Raw genomic sequence first — 23,144 nt, 5'->3', positions numbered from 1 at the left:
AAGTGCATCAATTGTTTTAGTTGGTTAATTTATATTCTTTAGAGTATTATTAAGTATATAAAGTGAATCAATATATAAGTAGGACTTGTATATCAAGTGCATCAATTGTAAATGTATATGCACAGTGTTTCAGGTGTATATCAAAAGGTATCGAGTGAGTATCAGATGCACAAAAGGTTATGACAGTTTAACTTTTGATTTGTGGGTTGTGCTTCGTTTTTGCTATTTTGTAAATAATAAAGTGGAAATAATAAAGTGTGTGCCATAACTTAATCATTATAAATTATTTTGCTATTTTTGCGAGTGGGTCAGTAATAATAACCTATGAATAATATAAAATAATATTTTGTTTACTATTTTACCCTTTTTTTTAGGGGAGACAAAACTCTTTGAAATATAGCTGTCCCATTGGTATGTTTTAAGTCTAATTGACACTGTGGATACTGATTGAATGGTATGTGTTAAGTTTTAGGATAAAACAGTTTTTATTTTATAAAAGTATATAAAAATAAAATATAGGGAGAAAAAGAGGAAAAAAACATACCTAGTTTAGAATTTTTTTAAAACAAAACAGAAAAGAAAGAAGTGTCATCGTTAAACTATACTTATTAGTGTGCATTTATAAACAGTAATATTAAAATAAAATAAAATAACTTAAAACAAAACCACTAAATTACTTGAAACTCAAGATCACATACCAAAATTTATTTTACTTTTAAGAAAAAGAAGAAATTGCAAGGAAAAACATAAAGAACATGGGAAATATATCATAATGCCAGAAACAAAATTCATAAAGAAAAAAAAAGAGTTTAACTTTAGAAGAAGCATAGGCAAAATAGAGAAAAATAGAATTCTAAATTTACATTTTCTAAATTGTAAAATAGAAATTTACTAGTATTTATAGAAAAAAATTAGATTGACGTGGGGTTTGTTATTTTTTAAAACAAAATCTCCGCGAAAAAAATGAATAATAAAATCTTTTTATTTTTTATTTTTTATGTTTATATACTGTGTGTGATGGTAAAAAAATATAATTTATTTTAATTGTTGAACAAAAAATGAAAAACCATTTTATTTAATAATTTAGATATAAAAATTACAAAATACTAAAAGAGACAAAAAGGGAAAAGCTCTTTTATTTAGTTTAGATTTAGATTAGATAGATTGGATTTAGATTATAAATATGTATATATATATTGGGTCCTTTATTTAAGGCGCAAGCGAAGGGGTCTCTCTCTACCCAACTTCGTTCTTTCAAGACCTTAAACTTCATTCCAACTCCTTCAAACATTTTAATTTTTGTATTCTATAATCTGAATTTACCTCCAGAATTCTACAACTTTTCTCTTGGAAGATGATCTAACTTTAGGTTAGTCATAGCGACTGTGCATAATTGCTCAGGATTTAGTGTGACTGTGACACTACAAAATTGTAGTAGAACGTGATTAGGCTTTCTCGGATTCAACTTGGTGAAATATTGTATTCATTGTACTGTTTTCGTCTTGTCATGAAGCTTAACGACTCAAGCTAATTGAAATACATTAGATTGGGTAATTAAGAAGATGGAGGAATCATTGGTGCAAATCGGAGGAAGAATGTTGTTGTGATTAATTTTAAAGTGACGATCCTTGTATAGAAAACTGATTTATTTTGATACTGGAAACCGTTTCATACAGCGCTCCATCTCATTCATGGGCTGTATTGAAGTTTCTACGGTATTAAATGGGATTTCGGTGAGGCAAAATCCAGTGCGTCCCTGTGTTGCTCGTCGAGCCAGTCGATACATAAGTTCAGTTCGTTGTAGGTCACTGTCATCACTTTTATTATTCATAGGTCTTCTGATAGTAATGGTACTTCTTTCTATGATTATACACCTCTTCCCTTCCCTTTTTAGTTACCGTACTTAGTTCATGTAGTCAAAATATTTTTATTTGTTAAATGGGAAATGATTTTTTATTTGTTTAGTTCCGAAAGATTTATAATTTAGGATTAAAATCTTATTTACATGTTTCCTGTAATTTTCAGGTCACAACCCTTTTTCTAGGATATTTTTATCATGCATCAGGTTCGTATTTGTTACCAAACTTGACGAGGCAGTAGCTAAGTTAATTTAGTTGGTTGGATGCCCACACGACGAAGCAACAGGGTTATAAATCCCATTTTGGTTCCCAAACTTCTAAATTGTTTATTTTGGTTTATGAACTTTCAAAGCATCCATTTTATTTTGTTTTTAATGTTACTTGCATAAACTTGTTCATCAAATGGATATTCAAATATGTACAATTATTTCAAGTATGTTGGCCGAGGGAGGTCTTGAATGGGGCAAATGTTGATAAAATAACAAGGAACAAAGTTGCTAGCCTTAACGATTATTCAGTATTTGATGTTCTTAATCTCGATATACGATTTTCTTCTTAGGTGAGGAGGGAAGCACTATGGAGGAAGAGAATGAAGTCGAAGGTATCTGCCTAATTTTTCGAAGTATCTGAAGTTGACAATGATATTGCAGCATTGCTGTACTGATAATATAACTCGATAATCAATCTTGGTTAAAATTGTCAAATTGGATTTTGACCACGTCTATAACTTAAATATCTATTTTAAGCATGGAATTAGTGATATTAAACTTTGCAATACGTCTGGAACTCCCGAGATTTGAACAAATTCCTCTACTACTAGGTGATCAATTAACAATCTGTAGCAGGAGCCAAGGAATTAAAAGAAAACAAGAGAAACGAAAGAAGAGCTCAAGGGAAAATGTAGAGGATTAGATTAGAGACAAGATTTATTATTTCTTATAGCTGACACGATTGCTTTTTTTGTGTCCTGTTATTTGTTTGAACTTTTGTAGAGAAAGGAATCTGGAACTTGAGAATCACCATGAAAATCTTTATTTCTTGTAGCTGATACGATCATTCCCATTGATAAAAATTATTTACTGATTTAGGAAGAACTATAAGTATAGAAGTAGCTAGAGAGCCTCACAAGTGTAAGAATGTGTATGAACGAAATTTTTTGAATGAAAAAATTGAATATATTTTTGGATCTGTAGGCCTATACTAACACATACAAAAATATTGATTTAATAATGCTAGTGCACGATGGCAGGTCATACCTTTTGCACTTCGGAAGTTCAAACAACAATACCACTTCTAAGGGAAGTATATGATGATACCATGACCAAAGTGTTATATGTTGGCCCTGATACTTGTTCGATGATTTCCAAATTACTCATAGTCGACGAAGATGATTATGAAGCTTGGGGTGTGGAACCATATGACTTTGATTCTAGTTACTTCCATTGCTGGGATCTCATCCATAAAGGCATCATCCGTGTTGCCGATGTTAAGTTTGATCTGCCTTATGAGAAAAATTCATTTTCTCATGTTATAATTTCAGATACTTTGGAATACTTCTCTTCACGATACCTTAACAGCACAATTTTTGAGTTGATGAGGGTGTCTAGAGAGGGTGTTATCATATTTGCTGGTAAACCCCTTATTTTAGTTTCGTTTTATAGATATCCAAAACACTTGGAAGTGAGAGTTCATTATAACATAATTTCCTTTTCTTTTAATCTCAAACTATACTATCCTTATCATTTTTCCTTTCTTTCAATGTTATGCAGGTCATCCGGATTATCCAGTTTCAGAATTTACCAGATACAAATTTGACCATGAGGTTAGAATTATGGAACTTGATGAGTGTGTTTGGAATACATCCGTAATTTATAAATGAGTACATTTATTTGTTCCTCTTATATTCTATTAGGTTCTCAAGTACAAGTATATAACACCAAACACAAAGATAAAACTGGATTGCACTATCAAAAGAAATTACAATATAACAATAGCCCTTGAAGAGGGCTATATCTCTCCAACAATCTACTAAAAGTAGATAATTTCAAATTACGACCTCCCCTCATGAACTCTAACTTTCTCTATTTACAACCAAGACCGCTAGCTAATGACCAATATATACCTTACCAATATCCTCCTAATATTTCCGATGTATCTCCCAATAATACTCTCATAGATCATAGATAGTCAGGAAACAATCCGGCGGTGTTCTATCACTGAATATCACAGTTTGTTCACTTATATTGTTGCATATTCTGAAACAAGATGGGATGACAAAGAAACTAAATAGAGAATGTAGAATTATATACTGCTTTTTGGGAGGCAATGTTTGCCTTTTCTAGAGTAACTTTTAAGCTTATGCCTAATATTTGATAATCAATCATTCAAACTATCCTCAAGTTAGGCAATTCTAATAAAAAATTACTAATTTACATGCATTGGAATTTAACCTACTGATTAGCAATGACCCATTTGGCTTTTGATTTTGTTTGTGGATTTTGCAGGCCAAACTCCGAAGTCCTTCGTGGTGGAAAAGGTATTTAAGTCAAAAGAATTTGGAAGAGAATGAAGCTGCTAGAAAGAGGTTTAAAAAAATTTTAAGGGAAATTTCATATAAACCAGCATGCCAAGTCTTTTTTCTCAAGTCAGGATGATGCCATTATCAAATTTTAGAAATATTTTTTGGTTTTATTTCTTTAGCAAGTAGAAACCATTCTTCAGGGTAATTTATTAGAGTAGCTCATTCATTTTAGAATAGGAAAATTATCGCAAGTTCATTTTAGTTTTAGGCTGAAGAATAATTTAGCCATTTTGTTTGATGAAAAGTTACCCTTTGAAAAAGTTGGCATGGATTTGCTCCATGGTTTCTAGGTCTCTGTTCTTGTCATTCTTTTTCCCTCTTACCGCAAGATTTGAACTCAATTTTGTTTTTTTATTAATTTCATGGGAAGGAAGTTCTAAAATTGATAAATAGTAATAAGCAAAAGAGTGCAATCGACACGAAAATTTACGTAGATCACCAAATGCTACATTCATGATCATATACAATAAAATAGTTTGATGTTATAAGATAAGGAAGTAATGTGACATTTTTTTAATACCCGACCCAACTAGAGTCGAACGGGGTTGGTCTGTTATATGTAAATTAAAAAATGAAAAAGAAAATCTCTTCTTTGGACGTGGGAAGAATGTTTAACAAAAATTCTCAAACAATTTGATCTTCTTCAACTTCTTGTTGGGGATGTATGAGACGAATTTTAAATAAAAAATATAAATAAAACTCTCAAACTTCTTCTCCTTCGTTTTCAAGTGAGAGAGGCAGAGCTTGGATCGAGTGAAATGAGATGTGAGAAATAGACCAAATGAAATTTAGATGAGAGAAAGAAAGACGGAGTCTTGGATATTCATGTATGTATATGTAGTGAAAGAAGGTGAAAGTAATTCATTTATTAGAAACTTTAATCTATCGTTTTTGGATAGTAAATGCTGGTCAACCATCGATGACTTTATTTCGGTGATTGTTGTCGACTAATTTTTGTCTTGTTCAATAACCAAACCAACTTTTGTTCTTCGTTTTTAGGTGATCATTGTTGTTTGTTTTTTTTATGATCTTTGCTTTCGTTCATTGTAACTGATATATCATTCTCTAAGTGGTGAGAAAACTAACAATAAAATAACTTAGGCGTTAGGCATCATGTGATGAGAAAAACCTTGAGGCAACTAATTAGCAAGAGAAATATAAAAGGTCTTTATAATTCTTGATAGAATGAAGTAATTTAAAAAGAGGATGATTGCAAAAACTACTCACCATTATACTTTAAAATTTTTTAAGTTAAAAGTTAAATTACCAAGTTTATCAAAATTTTAAAATTTGATTATCAAACTTAACATAAGTGATTATATAATTTTGAGATTCCATTTTCATTATCTGTGTGTCTAATTTCTATAATTAATAATTTGAATATCAAAATTTAAAAACTTAGAAGCTGAATGATTGAAAGTTGGAGGATATAATTGTAATTGTCATATCATATATTTTCAATTAAAAAAAAGTGTTATTATTATTATTAAATAATATAAGCAATTAGAAGTATATAAAAAATGCCAGCGTGTGGAGCTGGAAGCTCCGGCTCCGGCCATGGCGGTAAAGGAGAGCCACCATCGTCATTACCAAGCGAAGCAAATTCCTCTTTTCCCCTTACTCTCTCTTATCTGCTTCGTTTCCATTTTTCTTGCTCTCTCGGTATTTTACAAAACCTCCGTAATTCCACGACCGCATCAGACCTTCCAATTCATCAATGGCGTTAAATCCGATAGATCCAAGGCGGCTGGGGGTGACTCGTGTGATTATTCTGATGGAAGTTGGTTCCATGATCCTAACTTGAGAACCTCCAGGTACGACCACACCTGCAAAGAGATCTTCAAAGGCTGGAACTGCTTTGCGGCGAACAAATCCAATGCCCTCGAAATAACTAATTGGCACTGGAAGCCAGAGCAGTGTGATCTTCCGCATTTTGATCCCGTTTCCTTTCTTGAGAAGTTCAGAAATACTAACATCGGTACTCTCTTGATCACCCTTTTATCCATGCTGCAACATCTTTTCGGGTATTGCCGTGTGCTTGTGCTTAATTGTTATGCAGTTGAAGTTCTTGGGTTGTAGTATAGAAAGCAGTTTGCACTTTAATTGTTAAGCGTAATGAAGTTCCTGAGCGTTGCCTAGATGAAATCGCCAAATTATCTTTTCGTTCAGTAAAAGCCACAAACATTTCTTTTCATAATTTCAGTTCAAGTTAACATGTAATTGGTCTATGGGGCGAGTGAGGAAAGTAAATTACATCAGGTGAAGCTAGCGGGTCATGACTTATTTAAACTCTTATACGTATTTTTTATACTTCCATTGGCGAGCTTGACAATTAGGTCGAAATTCAAGTGCAGGACCTTCTATTCTTATTTATGTTAATAGATTATGGTACATTTGATATTTTATCTATAATCTTGACATATTGAGTGCTGTTTCATTTTATCAGTCTATGATTGTTATTGTGCTAGATATGGACTTTATGAATGTTTTGCAGTGCAGGGTTTGTTGGCGACTCCTTAAACAGGAACATGTTTGTTTCACTTTTTTGTTCTCTGAAACGTGTGCCTGGTGAAGTGAAAAAGTGGCGTCCAGCCGGTGCAGATCGTGGATTTTCATTTCTAAAGTACAATCTTACAATTGCATATCATAGAACTAATATTCTGGCACGATATGGATGGTAAGTAATGTAACCATCAAACTTTGATCTATTGTTTCCCATCAATTCTTATGTTGTAACCATCAAGCTTTTATGTTTCCTCAACATCTTTCATCTGTTTGGAATTATGATACTCTCTGCCCTTAGCAAATTGTTAGGTCCTTTCATACTATGCATAAGACAGAGCTTGTCACTGTATGATTTATGCCAAATTGACTCTCCTTTTTCTATCACTTGTGGATTGGGCATCTCATTGCTTATCAACAAAGAAAAACTGGAGAGATGAAAAGCTGGCCTTAGAATTGTTCACGAACAAAATGTTGTTATGTATAGGAGTTGCTAATGTGGAAGTAACTGGCTAATGTGGAAGTAACTGTTTTTCCCGTTAGGCTAACACTGAATCTTCACTTTTTTCAGAGAGTGGATTTGTAGGTTCAATTTAATGAAGCAAAGAAAACAAGGAAAGTCAGGACTATCTTTTTTTTTTCATCGGCTCTTTGGCCCAAAAATGTTGGGAGAAGGTCTTAGTTGAGTTTGTTTTGAAGTAGGTTAATGACTTTCCTTCTTTCTTTTATACTTTTTATTCTTTAATGAAACTTTGATTCTTAACAAAAAAAATTATGTTTCAGGAAGTTGCAACCATGTGTTTGAAGAGCTTATGCTCAACTCTGTTCCAAAGATTTATTGTATAATAACTCATTTAGACCATGTGTCTGAGCCCCATACTACTCTCACTGTAAAAGCTTTTAGACGTTTCTCAAACTGTTTTCATTTTTCATTTTTATCTGATTTTCAAGTACATCTGTGTTGTATAGAGGCCATTGATTGGTTAATTTGCTAGGTTCTCACTTCTCACATTTTCACTGTACTTGTCTTTTAGAAGTTTTTTGGCGGTTGATAATTAACGTCTTCTGTTCCTGCTTCTGTTTGAGTCAGGTGGTCAGCTAATGCTGATGGTGGGCCATTAGAATCTCTGGGATATAAAGAAGGATACAGAGTTGATGTTGACATTCCAGATAGTTCATGGATGGAGGCCCCAAATTTCCACGATGTTTTAGTTTTTAACACAGGACATTGGTACTTGTATTTGTTTTTCCAATTCATTTCAACTATCACGCTATGACAACAATGGATTATTTATTTTACAATTTCAGTTTTTTTTTGTTGGGGGAGGGGGTTGGTGGTGGAAATGTATGCATAATACCAATTTCGCAGAACTTTGCATAATGAAGAAGTATGATAGTGTATGAAAACCACATCATGGCAGGACTAAATTCTTGTAATCAAGGGCTTCTTATTATGGAATTTGTTTCCATGACCCGTTATGATTAATCTGGGTAGTAGCCAGTAGGAAATTTCAACCGTTGCAGTTGAGAGAATTAAGACGATTGGACTGTAATGAAATGCTGTTGCCAGAATATTAGTTCTTTCTCATCCAAAAAAAAAAAAAAAAACTTATATTAGTACAAAACTACATTCACTTTATTTATATTTTTATTTTTGTAATTATATAATTCTTAATCTTCATTTTTTTATATAGATATTCCTTTTCAAGTTCATGGGCTCTTGAGTTTTCATTTATCTTGTAGATAGATAATTCAAACTTTTTTGTTTGCTTCATATAGGTGGTGGGCGCCTTCAAAATTTGACCCTGTAAAATCACCAATGCTTTTTTTCGAAAAGAGTCTGCCTGTCATTCCTCCGGTACCTCCTGATGTTGGCTTGGATATGGTTTTGAAACATATGGTATATAGTTTTTTTGTTTCTTCTTTTGCATTTCAATTCAGATCTGTCAACTAGTTTTGGGTCTTGATTGTGTGAGCTAAATTGTCAACTTGCTTTTAGACAATTTTCTTAACTAGAAACTTTGTAGAAGACCCCGTCCTGTTCAATTAGGTGTAAACATTTCCTCTTATAAATTCTAGATCACTATCAGTTGTTTTCAAGTCGTAATTTTGTAGTTTAGATAAAATTTTCACCTCAAATTCATAACAACTCGATTTTCTGGATCAATAGATGGAGAGGCAATGAGCTGCATTGTTTACCTTTAAGTCTTCATGGTCGTATCTTTGATCTAATATCAAATATGCTAAAAACTTCAAAACACCAGAATATTTTATTACTAGATATGTAGTTGTGCTATTGGTTCGCTGAGCTGTGCATAAGCCGTTGGCTTGCTCAGTTAGGAGTTGATTGTCGAGGAACTAACATTGTGCAAAACAAGAGAAAAGAACTGTGTTTTACCATTTTGTGAATGATCTGTTATTCATCATAGATATCATATGTGGAGAAAAGAATGCCACAAGGTGCAATCAAATTCTTCCGTACGCAATCACCCAGGCATTTTGAAGGAGGTGACTGGTACCAAGGTGGTTCTTGCCAGCGGAAACATCCTCTTTCTCCACAACAGGTGGCCGATTCATATTTGTTTTCTTCCATATTCTAAAACAATCTTATACTAAATTTAGAAGTTATAAAATAAGTAGTCCTGAACTTGCTCATACTTTAAAAAATACCTAGACATTAGACCTTTCACGACTGTTTCAAAACTACCATTTGGATGGAAATCCTATAGAATGTCAAAAGAAAATTGAGACTTGAAATAATGTGGTGGTGACTGAGAACAAAATTTGGATTGCCAACACTGTGTAGGTTACGATCACACTCTTCCAAGTCCCACTATACATTCAAAATTGTATAAACCTTATACTTTAAGCGTAGTTTTGAAATTTTTATGAGATGAAAATATTGACGTTGCATTTGATATGAATGGGCAAATTTAATGGTTTTTTTTTATAATTTAGCCTTAAATTTATTATTTTGGCCTCTTCCCTTACTTTTTCTTAAGGAAATGAATTGCCTGAAAGTTTAGTTTTCCTTTCCAGGCCGAAGATCTGTTCTCGCTGACAAATAACAGAACCAATGTCGAGGTTCGACTTGTAAATGAGCACCTTTTCAAGGCTCTCAGTGGAACTAGTTTCCATATTTTGAACATAACTCCCATGAGTGAGTTGAGGGCAGATGCACATCCTGCCTCAGCTGGTGGAAAGAAGCACGACGATTGTATGCACTGGTGCTTGCCGGGACTCACCGATACATGGAACGACTTGTTCATACAGCATTTATACAACATTAGACGTTAATACGATTTTTGATATGTTAAAAGTGCTCTTGGACCATATCTATTGGAACTTTGTAGGATTGAGGAAGATGATCGCTCTCCCCTTTTTGCAAATCAATTCTCTACTTGATTATCAGGTTTTAAAATTTTAAGGATGATTTCGAAAAGTTACTTACAATGAGAAAAATATTGAATTAGTTTAAATTTGGATTTGGATAAAAGTTCCATATGATAATCATGTTGATGATTTAGGTCAAGGGTGATTGGTGATTAAACGCTTGAGATATTTGAAAACACATTATAAAGTTTTAGGTTCACAAGTTCTCTATTTTGGATATGGTTGATAATCATTTGATCTTTTTATTTTTCTGTTTTTGATGGCTGTAAATTTAAGCTTATAAATTTAGTTTTTTACCTATAAATGTTTTTTCGCCTTGTGTTTTCAAAATTCAAATTCCAGACTCGGAGTTACTTTTTTTTCTAAAAAAACCGTAAAAGGAAAAAGGGAAATTACCAAAAATAAGCCAAAAATGGAGGAATAAAAGATTTATGAGATTGATTTTTAAAAAGTTGATTTCTAGGACAAATTATGTGTGAATTGTCTAAATTACCCTTAATTCATTTTACCTTCCATTCCTTCTCCTCAACGCAGAAACAAAACGCAAAAAAAAAAAAAAAAAACACACACACACACACACATTCGCTTTCTTCTCCTTCTACTTCGGTGCATATCATCGCTTCTCGGATGTCGTTCGTCGCTCCTCCGGTGTGAACTAAAAGATCTGAACAAAGAGCCAAAGCTACACTTGTTACTTCTCTAAGGAAAAAACTAAACCCCCTAATCTTCTTCCTCCAAACTTTCCTCTGATTTTCGACTCAAATATTCAGCAATTTGGTGGGTAACTATTCTTTGTTTATTTCTGTTTTTCTTCCTTTTTAATACGTGAATTAGGGTTGAATCAAAAGATCGCTTACTGAGTCGAATCTTTGATGATGGCACACAGATATCACGGTGAATTAGTACATGATAGAAAAACATGTTTAAGATTTTGCCGAAATTTTAAATAGAGACCTAGGTAAGGATGGATTAGCTTAGGTGAAATTTTGTGATCATTTTATGATCGTTATAATGGTTACAATTTTACTTGTTTCCAATTCAGTCTCCTATTTTTTGAACTGAGTAAGAGGGAGTGGATGAATATTCAATGGTAGCATTAGAAATGTATTTGTTTCGAAAGCCCATATGATTTTTTTCCTTTTGGGTAGATTCTGTTTTGCAATCTGAACGGACTTTATATATAGGGTTGGTGCTTCATTGTGATTTCTTTTTTTTTCAGTTGCTGCTAAGATAATTTTGGTGGAAGAAAAGAGACGGATCAATGCCAAAGGGTTTGAAGAGTAAATATCAATCTACTTCTCATTAGGTTTTGAAGGAAAAAGAAAAGAATTGTGTTAATGACCTTGAAGGGATATTCACTAATCTTCAAAATGCAAGGAGAGTCGTACTACTGACATTGCACGTGTCTCTGTTTTACTTTCGACTTCAACTCCGGCGGACGCTTCTCCACTTCCATCCATTTCGATTTCAGGTTTGTTTTCACCGGACCTCTCCATTTCTTATCCACTCCTCTACGTTGGCAGTGTCGTATCCATCATTTCCTTTGCAATGTACTGTAATAATAGAAAAACCATACCTTGGAGTTTAGAACTTGAATTCGAACATATATTTGGTATCCCATATAAACTCTGCAAAGCTACCAGTACAATAGAATATCATAAGCTGCATTGTTGAAAGACCATTTCCTTTGCAATTTGTTGAAAGACATTATCATAAGCTGCATTGTTGTTCTCTACTTTGTTAATGTTTTTAGTGATGTAGTTCCAATAGAATACAATCTTTAGAATGCATGTTTAGCTAGTCTAGGTAGTCTACTAGGTGTTAAGGCTTTAGGGTTAGCAATTTTATTAGACTTAGCAACTTTGCCTTGAAGTTTTCCAGCATCTCGCACCTATCAGCACCTATCTCTCACCTTCCAAAATTTTGAGTAGAAGTCCCAAGATGAGAGTGTTAACCTTCCTAAACCGTTTAGAATGCATGTTTAGCTACTCTACTAGGTGTTAAGGCTTTAGGGTTAGCAATTTTATTAGACTTAGCAACTTTGCCTTGAAGTTTTCCAGCATCTCGCACCTATCAGCACCTATCTCTCACCTTCCAAAATTTTGAGTAGAAGTCCCAAGATGAGAGTGTTAACCTTCCTAAACCGTTTAGAATGCATGTTTAGCTACTCTACTAGGTGTTAAGGCTTTAGGGTTAGCAATTTTATTAGACTTAGCAACTTTGCCTTGAAGTTTTCCAGCATCTCGCACTTATCAGCACCTATCTCTCACCTTCCAAAATTTTGAGTAGAAGTCCCAAGATGAGAGTGTTAACCTTCCTAAACCGTTTAGAATGCATGTTTAGCTACTCTACTAGGTGTTAAGGCTTTAGGGTTAGCAATTTTATTAGACTTAACAACTTTGCCTTGAAGTTTTCCAGCATCTCGCACCTATCAGCACCTATCTCTCACCTTCCAAAATTTTGAGTAGAAGTCCCAAAATGAGAGTGTTAACCTTCCTAAACCGTTTAGAATGCATGTTTAGCTACTCTACTAGGTGTTAAGGCTTTAGGGTTAGCAATTTTATTAGACTTAGCAACTTTGCCTTGAAGTTTTCCAGCATCTCGCACCTATCAGCACCTATCTCTCACCTTCCAAAATTTTGAGTAGAAGTCCCAAGATGCTAGTGCATCCATGTTTAGTAAGTCTCTTATGCAATTATATTTAATTAGTTTTTTTTATGCAGGTTTCAGTATGGCTTCGACATCAACTAACGGTCCCATGTACAAGATTGACCCTGCTCATCATTTTCAGTCTATAGTAAGTAGTTTATCACATTTAGTAAGCAGGTTGACTATGTTGTCAGATCAAAACAAGACTGTCAAGATCCTTGGGTGAATGTTGATTACATTTACTCTCCATTCAATATCCATGGCAATCATTGGATTCTATTATGCTTGGACTTGGTACGTTGTCAAGTTAAGGTATGGGATTCGCTTCCGTCGCTGACGAGTGCCGAAGATATGAGAAGCATATTAGAGCCAATTCAAGAGATGGTGCCAAATTTGCTCGATGCTACTGGATTCTTTGTTAGGAGAGGCGGATCATCAACACACAAGGAACCTTGGCCACTTGTCATTGTCGACTCCATTCCACTTCAACGCAACAATAGTGATTGTGGTGTATTTACAATTAAGTATTTCGAATATGAAGCTTCTGGTTTAGATGTAGCTACATTATGTCAAGAAAACATGTCATATTTTAGAAAACAATTGGCATTTCAATTATGGACCAACAATCCCATGTATTGACTTTTAGTTCCAACTTTTGAAGGAATTGTATATGTTCCAAACTATGTACATAAATAGTTTTATATAATGGAATGAATACCATTTTTGTTTTTTGGTATGCAATTTTTATTTCATTATCTTGGAAAATTGTAAAGTGTGCAGAACTTTTATATAATGTACAACAATGCAGGTGAGAGCAACATTTTCATGCTCTTAGAATTAGGAAGGCCAATTTATCCCACAATGTATGAAAATGGAGAGAGATGAGAGAAAAATGAAATATTCTTTTTGGAAGTGAGAAAATGGAGAAAATGGTTTTCAAAGGCCGGGGGAGGAGACCATGGGAAGAGCTTCATAAAGAAATTTCAAGAAAACGAATTAAAGAATGGAAAAGGAAGAAAAAGGAAATTTCGTGAAAAATGAGGGAAAATGGAACACTAGAGGGAGGGATGAGAGAGAAAAATGAAACATTTTTAGAAAGTGAAAAAACGGAGGGAGAAGAGAGAAGAGAGGATTCATAAATTGATTTTTAGGATATTTTTTAACTTGAGGGTAATATAGACTTTTTCCAACTAATTTGTCCTAAAAGTCATCTTTTTTAAAATTCATCTCAAAACTCTTTACATCCTTCCAAATTATTCTATTTTTGATAATTCCCCAAGGAAAAAGTAGTTTTAAGAATTTTGTTTGTTTATTTTTTTTCAAAATTAAATTAAAGAATTTAATTTACTCGTATAGGAAGAGTTTTATTGTAATCTTTCCCTAATTTAGATTTTCATAGATCATTATAAAAATAATTAAGAGATAGTTACAAATATAATAATTAAGTATATAGTAACATTTTTTTTTAAAAAAATTTAAAATATAACCAAATCATTAAATCTTATCAATTATAGAAGTCCATAAATAAGTCTATTATAGATTTTACTATATTTACAATTTTTTTTAAATGTTGATATATACTTGATTATTATTTTTAAAATTACCCTCAATTATAATTACTCAAGTCTCCCCTAAAAAAGAAAAAAACACCATGATTGGAAATGATAATAAAAATACTTAAATAACAAAAATGAAAATATAACAAGATTATACCCAATATTATATGTCCAATTTAAACAAAATCTTACCTTAACTCAACATAAGAATTTTCTTTTTGAATATTTATACAAATGCATGAAAAACTAAAATTTAAATTGTTACGCCATCGCACGTTTGAACAAACTAAAAACCTTGTTAGTCTTAACATTATCCAATAGTTGTTTAACTTAGGCATACAATTGAATAGGGTTAAGACACACTACAATTAAGAAATAAGTGGTTCGAATTCTCTTCAAGTGACAAACTAAAAAACTTGTTAGTCTTAACACATATAACTCAATAGTTGTCAACCTATACATGTAGTTGAATAGGTTATAACACACTCTTCAATTAAGAGATAAAGTAGTTTAAATTCTCCTCACATTCACACGATGAACTCGTAAGAAAAACTATTTTTGAATAAGAAAAACAAAGTTTTATTTTATTGGTTAAAGATAATTCTTTTTGTTTAGTTCAACACGTGGGTAAGGGTTCAACTTCAGTTAATAAGGTGAATGCACTTCAAATTCCTACCTCTACAAAATTGCAATGTCATTATATTTTTTCATCCTTAGAGGGGAAAACACACAAAAACTAAAATTTATGCAATTCATTGAACTAATATTTCAACAAAAAATAATGTGTAATTAACATCTTTGACATTCAAACTCATAAGATGCATACCATTATTAGTCCTTAGTTGTATCTTAATGTAATAAATTAAAACAAAATGAAAAGGAAAGAAATAGAGGTTAATAAATAGAGGTCAACAAAGAAGCAAAAATACAGACAGTTTCAAATACATTTCTTCCTCTCCTTCATCACATTCCATATTTAATTGATCTTCATCTCTATAAAAATCATCTTTCTCTTCATTTTCTAACATTTCAAAATGAAAACTCAAAGTCAAAACCCTCCAATGGCAATTTTCATTCCCACTTTCATGTTCCTCTTCTTCCTAGCACATGCCCAAAACTTCCCTCAAGACTACATTTCCTTACACAACAAAGCTCGGGCGGCAGTCGGCGTCGGTCCAATGACATGGAACAACACCGTAGCTGCCTACGCTCAATCCTACGCCAACAAAAGGATAAATGACTGCGCCTTGGTTCACTCTACGGGACCATACGGTGAAAACATAGCGGTAGGCTACTACCCCGAGTTCACCGGTGCGGATGGCGTAAAGATGTGGGTGGGAGAAAAGCATTTATACGACTATGCATCAAACTCATGCAAGGGAGGCGACTGTGGACACTATACTCAGGTGGTGTGGCGAACCTCCGTGCATCTTGGATGTGCAAGAGTGGCTTGTAAAGGGAAGTCCCAGTTCGTTGTATGCAACTATAATCCTCCTGGCAACTATATAGGATTAAGACCCTATAATTCTTCAATGTAAAAGAAAGAATTTACTTGCACTTGTTAAATAAAATATTGTCTACTTTCACATCGACGTTCTTATTTAACAATTATGGAAGAATCATCAATCGTAAAGGGACGGAGAATAAGTTAAACCTAATATTTTCTCAAGTTGAACAAAAGTATTTGATACGTTTTAGCATAAGCTACATACATACCTTTATGTTAGTTTGTTTGTTCTTATCATTATTTTTTTGTAACGTTGAAAAAATAGTGAGGTTTGGACATCCAATACTTTGTTGGTTACTAAGCTAAATAAAAGTCACATGTTCACTACAAACATGCGTTGGAAATTAAAGGCATGCATTTGCGTTAGGTTAGTGCACGATGTATCAACGTAACCATGCATTGTCCCACAGGGTAGGTTATCTAAAGCAAAATTGAGACTATCAATTAGATTCAAAATAATTAACTATATAGCAACATTTTAAAAAATTTCCAATTATAACAAAAATAGTCAACTATCTTTTTTTAAAAAAAATGATATACGACGAGTCAGATGCACCAAGACATCTCCACTAGGTGGACACCTCCTTAGCACCCTTGTTATTTCTGCTTCATTAATATATAAGAGATAAAAGTACGAGAAGTTGAAAAAGTACAAAAAGTGCTAGAGAAAAGTGCTAGAGAGAAGTCCAAGAGACTCACAAGTCAGAATTAAAAAGCATTTAAATTTAAAGCAATGCTACTGATCGAGTAGTTTCTGAACAGAGGAGAACCATTGGTCCAAAAACTCGTAAGAGCTTGAATATCTTCCTAAATCACATGGGGATCTTTCTAAATCATTGAAAATCCTCTTATTTCTTTCATTCCATATGGATCAAAGGGTGATAACTACTGTGTTGAAGATAATAATTTGCTTATTTGTTTTCACCTTTGATCTGCACATATATTTGCAAAGGGAGACAATGTTCTAAAAAATGAAGGAATGGTTAAACAGAACACCAACATTTTTCCATATACCATTTACAAGTGGACAAGAGATAAAAGATGATTTCTGTCTTCATCGGCGGTTTTGCACATAACACAAGGATGGTTTCAAGCTCCACGATGGAAGTCTCCTTTGTAAATGTTCAGTTGTGTTGATACATTCATTCATGAAAGAGAGACCAAATAAAGAATTTGCATTTTTGAGGGATGATCGACTTCCAAAGATTTTGATAAATTTGCTCGTTAGAATTGTTAAGATCGGCTTGATTATTGTTATGTAAAGCCTTTTAATGGAGGCAATCATGATACTAGTTTCCATATTTTGAACATAATTCCCATGAGTGAGTTGAGGGCAGATGCACATCCTGCCTCAGCTGGTGGAAAGAAGCACGACGATTGTATGCACTTGTGCTTGTCGGAACTCACTGATACATGGAACGACTTGTTCATACAACATTCAGTCTAGTGTTCTACAGAAACACATATCAGTCTAATGCATCCCGAAGGTGCAGAATAATTGGTGATCCCGTGGGACACCTACAAGGCATACATCCCAATAAAAGCTAACAATTTTCCCCTCATTCCATTCAATCCATCTTTCATTTACTTCAAAATATAAAGTTCTTTCTCTCAACGTTCTAACAGTCAACTTATCTCACTTTAGTCATATGTCTGTCACTAACGTACTAATACGTCAGTCAATCAAACTATACAGTCAATACACCCCTCAGTTCACCGGCACACAGTCATACTTTAACGTAACGTACACCCAGTCTAAACGACAATCACAAGTTCACATCTGCATCTCACACAAACACAATCTACAATTTTCGTCCTGTCCACATCCACACACACATATATATATTCCAAGACAATCAGAATATGCATTCAACATTAAGTCTACTTCAATCCATATGTATATATATATTTTCAGTCAATCCACAGTATACATTCAACACCGAATCTACATCCATACGTGTATATATATATATCATCTCAACATCCTTAGTCAGTCAGACAATTCACAAGCATAGGTGAGTCCAGTAGAAAATCCCTTACCTTATAACCTTACTTGGGCTTCTTTTTCAAACCAAAGTGCAACGAACCGACCCAAATTGTTTGAAGTAACATTTTCACGAAACTTGTTGTAAATCTCAAGACTTCAGTAAACTTTCTCCAAAAATCACCTTGTAATCAAACAACCCCCAAATCAATTAATCCCACCTTGATACTTACAGCAGTTAAGAAACAACATTATGAGACTACAATTTTCTCATTAACTGTGATTTACAACAAGATAGTGGCAATGACGAATAGATGGAATAGATGTATACTAAACAGACTTGAATAACTATGAAGGTGAACGTCGGACCCGCAGCTGGAAAATAGGGTGTCGAGCGACGGACAAAATTTGCGACACGTACTTATTGGACGCTGCACAGAAACGCAACGCAGAGATCTGCGGTGGACGACGGACGCCGGAGGAGCTACGCACGGCGAGACACGGCTAGACTGGGGGTGACCGACGGCTTCCTTGCACGGATGAAGCTTGGGGTTTGGCCAGGTTCAACTTCAACGGAGAACAAGATAGTCAGTCGGCTGTAGGTCTGAACGGATAAGAAAACAAAAAGAGAAGGAAGAAGAATAGAGGCGTACGGTTTGCTTCGCGAACGGAGACGGTCGCAGCGGCGACCTTGGCTTCGACGGAGACAGAGGCGATTAGAACTGGGCACGGCGACGCAGATCTGGACAGAGGGTCACACGGCGCTGGGCGGAAGGTCACGCGGCGGCCGACGGTTACAGCGACAGTTTTGGATTGAAGAAGAAAAGAAAGTGGGTTCGGCTTCGGTGAACGGAGGAAGAAACAGACGTTGCGGTTGAGTTCGGCTCGATCTGGCGGAACAGAGAGGAGAAGAGAAGAAGGGGATGGTCGGCGGCTGCTTGCTGCGAACGGAAGGAGAAGAGGACGGATGGTTGCGCGGCTGGAGGAAGAAGAAAAGGGAGAAAAAAAGATTTTTCATTTTCTTTTCTTTTATTTAATAAAATGTAAAAATATAATAAAATATAAAATAAATATATTAAAATATATAAAATATATATATATATATATATATATATATATATATATATATTTAAAATTTTCATTTTCTTTTCTTTTATTTAATAAAATGTAAAATAAATATAATAATAAAAATATAATTAAATATATATATATATATATTAATACATTTTCAAATCTTCTTTCTCCCTTTCAACATATTTAAAAAAAATCTTGAACAAATCGAAATAATTCTCTTAAATAAATTACCTTCAAGTTTGGGGCGTTAGAAGGATGATTTCAAGCTCCACGATGGAAGTCTCCTTTGTAAATGTTCAGTTGTGTTATTCATGAAAGAGAGACCAAATAAAGAATTTGCATTTTTGGGGGATGATTGACTTCCAAAGATTTTGATAAATTTGCTCGTTTGAATTGTTAAGATCGGCTTGATTACTGTTATGTAAAGCCTTTTTAATGGAGGCAATCATGAAGCTACCATTGGTATTCAAGCTCCAAATAGGAAGGATCCTAGCCATGATCAAGCAAGGGGGAATTGAGGATGATTTTGATCTCATTCCACAAATGTGTCTACACACTTCTCTCACGGTCTTCTCGGAAAAAAGTCCCATTTCAAATTTTCAGCATTCCACATATCTTTGATAGAGTCTTATCTTTTGGTAGTATTGTGTAGAAAAAGAGGACTATGTTTATGTCAAAGACTATACCAAAAAGATAGGAAATCACCGCTCTTGATTTTTCAAAGACTATGTCAAAAAATATCAATAAGAAATAACGTCTACTTAGCGATATAAGTCTATCATAGATTTTGTTGTATTTGCCGTTTTCTTAAACGTTGCTATATACTTCATTATTATTACTAGTAATAATTATCCAATAATTAAAACCATCATTAATGTGTAGAACTAGATTATATACAAAGGAGTTGAAAAGAAGGAGTCTGCTCTCCTGCACCCTTCTCCCTTCTTCTAATAAGTCCTTCTATGTCAAAATGAACATATTTTAAATTGGTATAGTATCTATGTTAGGTTTGAAGTTCAATCCTCCCTAAAAAAAAATGAAAAGACAGCAAATTGTGTGGAAATGGTAATAAAAATACTTTAAAATATAAGCTTACACTCAATATGATCTGTCCAATTAGAACAAAATATCTTACCTTAACTCAAAGATGATAATATTCTTTACAAATATTTATACAAGCATGAAAAACTCAAATTTAAATTGCTACAGCGATATATATATCGCATGTCGAACAAACTAAAGAACTTGTTAGTTTTAACATAACTCAATATTTGTCAAACTTTTGTCATGCAATTGAATAGGTTAAGATGACATTCTTCAATTAAGAAATAAGCGATTTGAATTCTCCTTATGTGACAAACTAAAAAACTTGTAAGCCTTTAACACATATAACTCAAAAGTTACCAACCTATATATGCATGTAGTTGAATAGGTTAAGACACTCTTCAATTAATAAGACATAAAGTAGTTAGAATTCTCCTAAGAGGTCCACCTATTGAACTCGTAAGAAAAACTGTTTTTCGAAAAAAAAAAAACAATGCTTATATTATTGGCTAAAGGTATTTTTTTTTTTGTTTAAGGGTTCGACTTCAGTTAATAGGGCTAATGTGCCATTTCAAATTCCTACCTCCAAAATTGCAATGTAATTATATTCTTCCATCCTTAAAGGGGAAAACACACAAAAACTAAAACTTATGAAATTCTTTGAACTAATATTAGAACCAAAATAGAGTAATTCAACATGGAAAATTGGCAGTCCAATTTCTATAACATCTTTGACATTCAAGCTCATCAGATGCATGGCATTGTTAGTCCTTTTAGTTATATATTAATGTAACAAATTAAAACAGAAATAAAAAGGAAATAAATAGAGAGGTCAACAAAAAGCAAAAATACAGACGTTTTCAAATATATTTCTCCATCTCCTTCATCACATTCCATATTTAATTCTTCATTCTCTATAAAAAAAAAAATCATGATTCTCTTTCATTCCCTAACATATCAAAATGAGGACTCAAAGTCAAAACCCTCTAATGGCAATTTTCTTGCCCAAAACTCCCCTCAAGACTACATTTCCCTACACAACAAAGCTCGTGCGGCAGTCGGCGTCGGTCCAATGACATGGAACAACACCGTAGCTGCCTACGCTCAATCCTACGCCAACAAAAGGATAAATGACTGCACCTTGGTTCACTCTACGGGACCATACGGTGAAAACCTAACGGTAGGCTACTACCCCGAGTTCACCGGTGCGGATGGCGTAAAGATGTGAGTGGGAGAAAAGCATTTATACGACTATGCATCAAACTCATGCAAGGGTGGCGACTGTGGACACTATACTCAGGTGGTGTGGCGAACCTCCATGCATCTTGGATGTGCAAGAGTGGCTTGTAAAGGGAAGTCCCAATTCGTTATATGCAACTATGATCCTCCTGGCAACTATATAGGATTAAGACCCTATAATTCTTCAATGTAAAAAGATATAAGTTACTCGGTGGGCAATCCACTCGATCACCTGTTAAATAAAATATATTGTCTATTTTCACATCGATGTTTTTATTTAGCGATTATGGAAGAATCATCAATCGTAAATGGATGAAGAATAAGTTAAACCTAATGTTTTCTCAAGTTGAAAAAAAAATATTTGATACGTTTTAACATAAGCTACGTACATACATTTATGCTAGTTTGTTTGTTCTTCTTATTAATTTTTTATAACATTAAAAATATAGTTAGAGGTTCGGGACTCCAATACTTTATTGGTTACTGAGCTAAAAAAATGTTTCGTATATCCATCTATTCACTACAAACATGTGTTGGAAAAAGGCCCGCGTTTGCGTTGGGTTGATGCACGATGTATCAATATAATCATGCATTGCCACACCGTGTAGGTTATCAAAAAAAATTGAGACTTGAAGTGATGTGGTGGTGATTGAGAACAAAATTTGGATTACCACACCGTGTAGGTTACGACCATACTCTTCCAGGTCCCACTATACATTCAAAATTGTATAGAACTTATACTTTAAGCGATAGTTTTGAAATTTTACAAGATGTACAAGAAAATATTATTATGTTGCATTTGATATGAATGGGTGAGTTTAATGGTACTTTTATAATTTAGCCTTAAATTTATTATTTTGCCCTCTTCCGTTACTTTTTATTAATGAAGTGAGTTGTCTAAAAGTTAAGTTTTTCTTTCCAAGCGGAGAATCTGTTCTTGCTTACGAATAACAGAACCAATGTCGAGGCTCGACTTGTAAATGAGCATCTTTTCAAGGCTCTCAATGGAACTAGTTTCCATATTTTGAACATAATTCCCATGAGTGAGTTGAGGGCAGATGCACATCCTGCCTCAGCTGGTGGAAAGAAGCACGACTATTGTATGCACTTGTGCTTGTCGGAACTCACTGATACAAGGAACGACTTGTTCATACAACATTCGACGTTAGTATGATTTTTTATCTGTTAAAAGTTCTCTTGGAACATATCTATTGGAACTTTATAGGATTGAGGAAGATAATGATTCTTCCCTTTTTGCAAATCAATTCTCTTCTTGATTATTAGGTTTTTTAAGGATGATTTCGGAAAGTTACTTACAATGAGAAAAATATTAAATTAGTTTAAATTTGGATTTGGATAAAAGTTCCATATGATAATCATGTTGATGATTTAGGTCGAGGGTGATTGGTGATTAAACGCTTGAGATCTTTGAAAACACATTCTAAAGTTTTAGGTTCACAAGTTCTCTATTATGGATATGGTTGATAATCATTTGATCTTTTTATTTTCTTGTAAATTTAAGCTTATAAACTTAGTTTTTTACCTATAAATGTTTTTTCGCTTTGTGTTTTCAAAATTCAAATTCCCAACCCGGAGTTACTTTTTTTTCTAAAAAAAACGTAAAAGGAAAAAGTAGCTTTAAGAATTTTGTTTGTTTATTTTTTTTTCAAAATTAAATTAAAGAATTTAATTTACTCGTATCGGAAGAGTTTTATTGTAATCTTTTTCAATATTTTAGACTTAGATTTTCATAGAT

The 23,144-nt window shown here is 33.6% G+C and overlaps 2 protein-coding genes and 2 long non-coding RNA genes across 5 annotated transcripts; 3 read left to right on the top strand and 1 right to left on the bottom strand.

Moving 5' to 3' along the window:
- Positions 1-1,262: 1,262 nt before the first annotated feature.
- LOC101204311 (probable pectin methylesterase CGR3) lies at positions 1,263-4,729 on the top strand. Its single transcript, XM_011656052.2, has 6 exons — positions 1,263-1,850; positions 2,026-2,065; positions 2,419-2,460; positions 3,109-3,489; positions 3,629-3,681; positions 4,364-4,729. The coding sequence occupies exons 1-6, from the start codon at positions 1,692-1,694 to the stop codon at positions 4,511-4,513; spliced, it is 825 nt and encodes a 274-aa protein (XP_011654354.1). The 5' UTR covers positions 1,263-1,691; the 3' UTR covers positions 4,514-4,729.
- Positions 4,730-5,948: 1,219 nt separating this feature from the next.
- LOC101217679 (protein trichome birefringence-like 13) lies at positions 5,949-10,461 on the top strand. Of its 2 annotated transcripts, XM_004147470.3 has the most exons (6): positions 5,950-6,418; positions 6,940-7,117; positions 8,033-8,173; positions 8,722-8,842; positions 9,372-9,506; positions 9,982-10,455. In XM_004147470.3, the coding sequence occupies exons 1-6, from the start codon at positions 5,998-6,000 to the stop codon at positions 10,237-10,239; spliced, it is 1,254 nt and encodes a 417-aa protein (XP_004147518.1). In that variant the 5' UTR covers positions 5,950-5,997; the 3' UTR covers positions 10,240-10,455. The 2 variants fall into 2 exon arrangements, with proteins under 2 accessions (XP_031740604.1, XP_004147518.1); XM_031884744.1 differs by lacking the exon at positions 9,372-9,506 and having other exon boundaries at positions 5,949-6,418; positions 9,982-10,461.
- Positions 10,462-10,721: 260 nt separating this feature from the next.
- LOC116403272 lies at positions 10,722-13,629 on the top strand. The gene is made up of 3 exons (XR_004215945.1): positions 10,722-11,112; positions 11,555-11,806; positions 13,059-13,629. It is a non-coding gene; the product is annotated as an uncharacterized LOC116403272 (long non-coding RNA).
- A 4,364-nt stretch (positions 13,630-17,993) lies between these two features.
- Positions 17,994-19,066, bottom strand: LOC116403212. Its single transcript, XR_004215864.1, has 2 exons — positions 18,685-19,066; positions 17,994-18,598 (listed from the first exon to the last, which is right to left on the bottom strand). It is a non-coding gene; the product is annotated as an uncharacterized LOC116403212 (long non-coding RNA).
- Positions 19,067-23,144: the final 4,078 nt, after the last annotated feature.

Source organism: Cucumis sativus, chromosome 4 (assembly GCF_000004075.3).
Source record: "Cucumis sativus cultivar 9930 chromosome 4, Cucumber_9930_V3, whole genome shotgun sequence".
In the NCBI taxonomy this organism is placed as follows: domain Eukaryota; kingdom Viridiplantae; phylum Streptophyta; class Magnoliopsida; order Cucurbitales; family Cucurbitaceae; genus Cucumis; species Cucumis sativus.
Note: the sequence above shows the minus strand (reverse complement) of the source record. Positions and strands in the feature narration are given on the sequence as shown.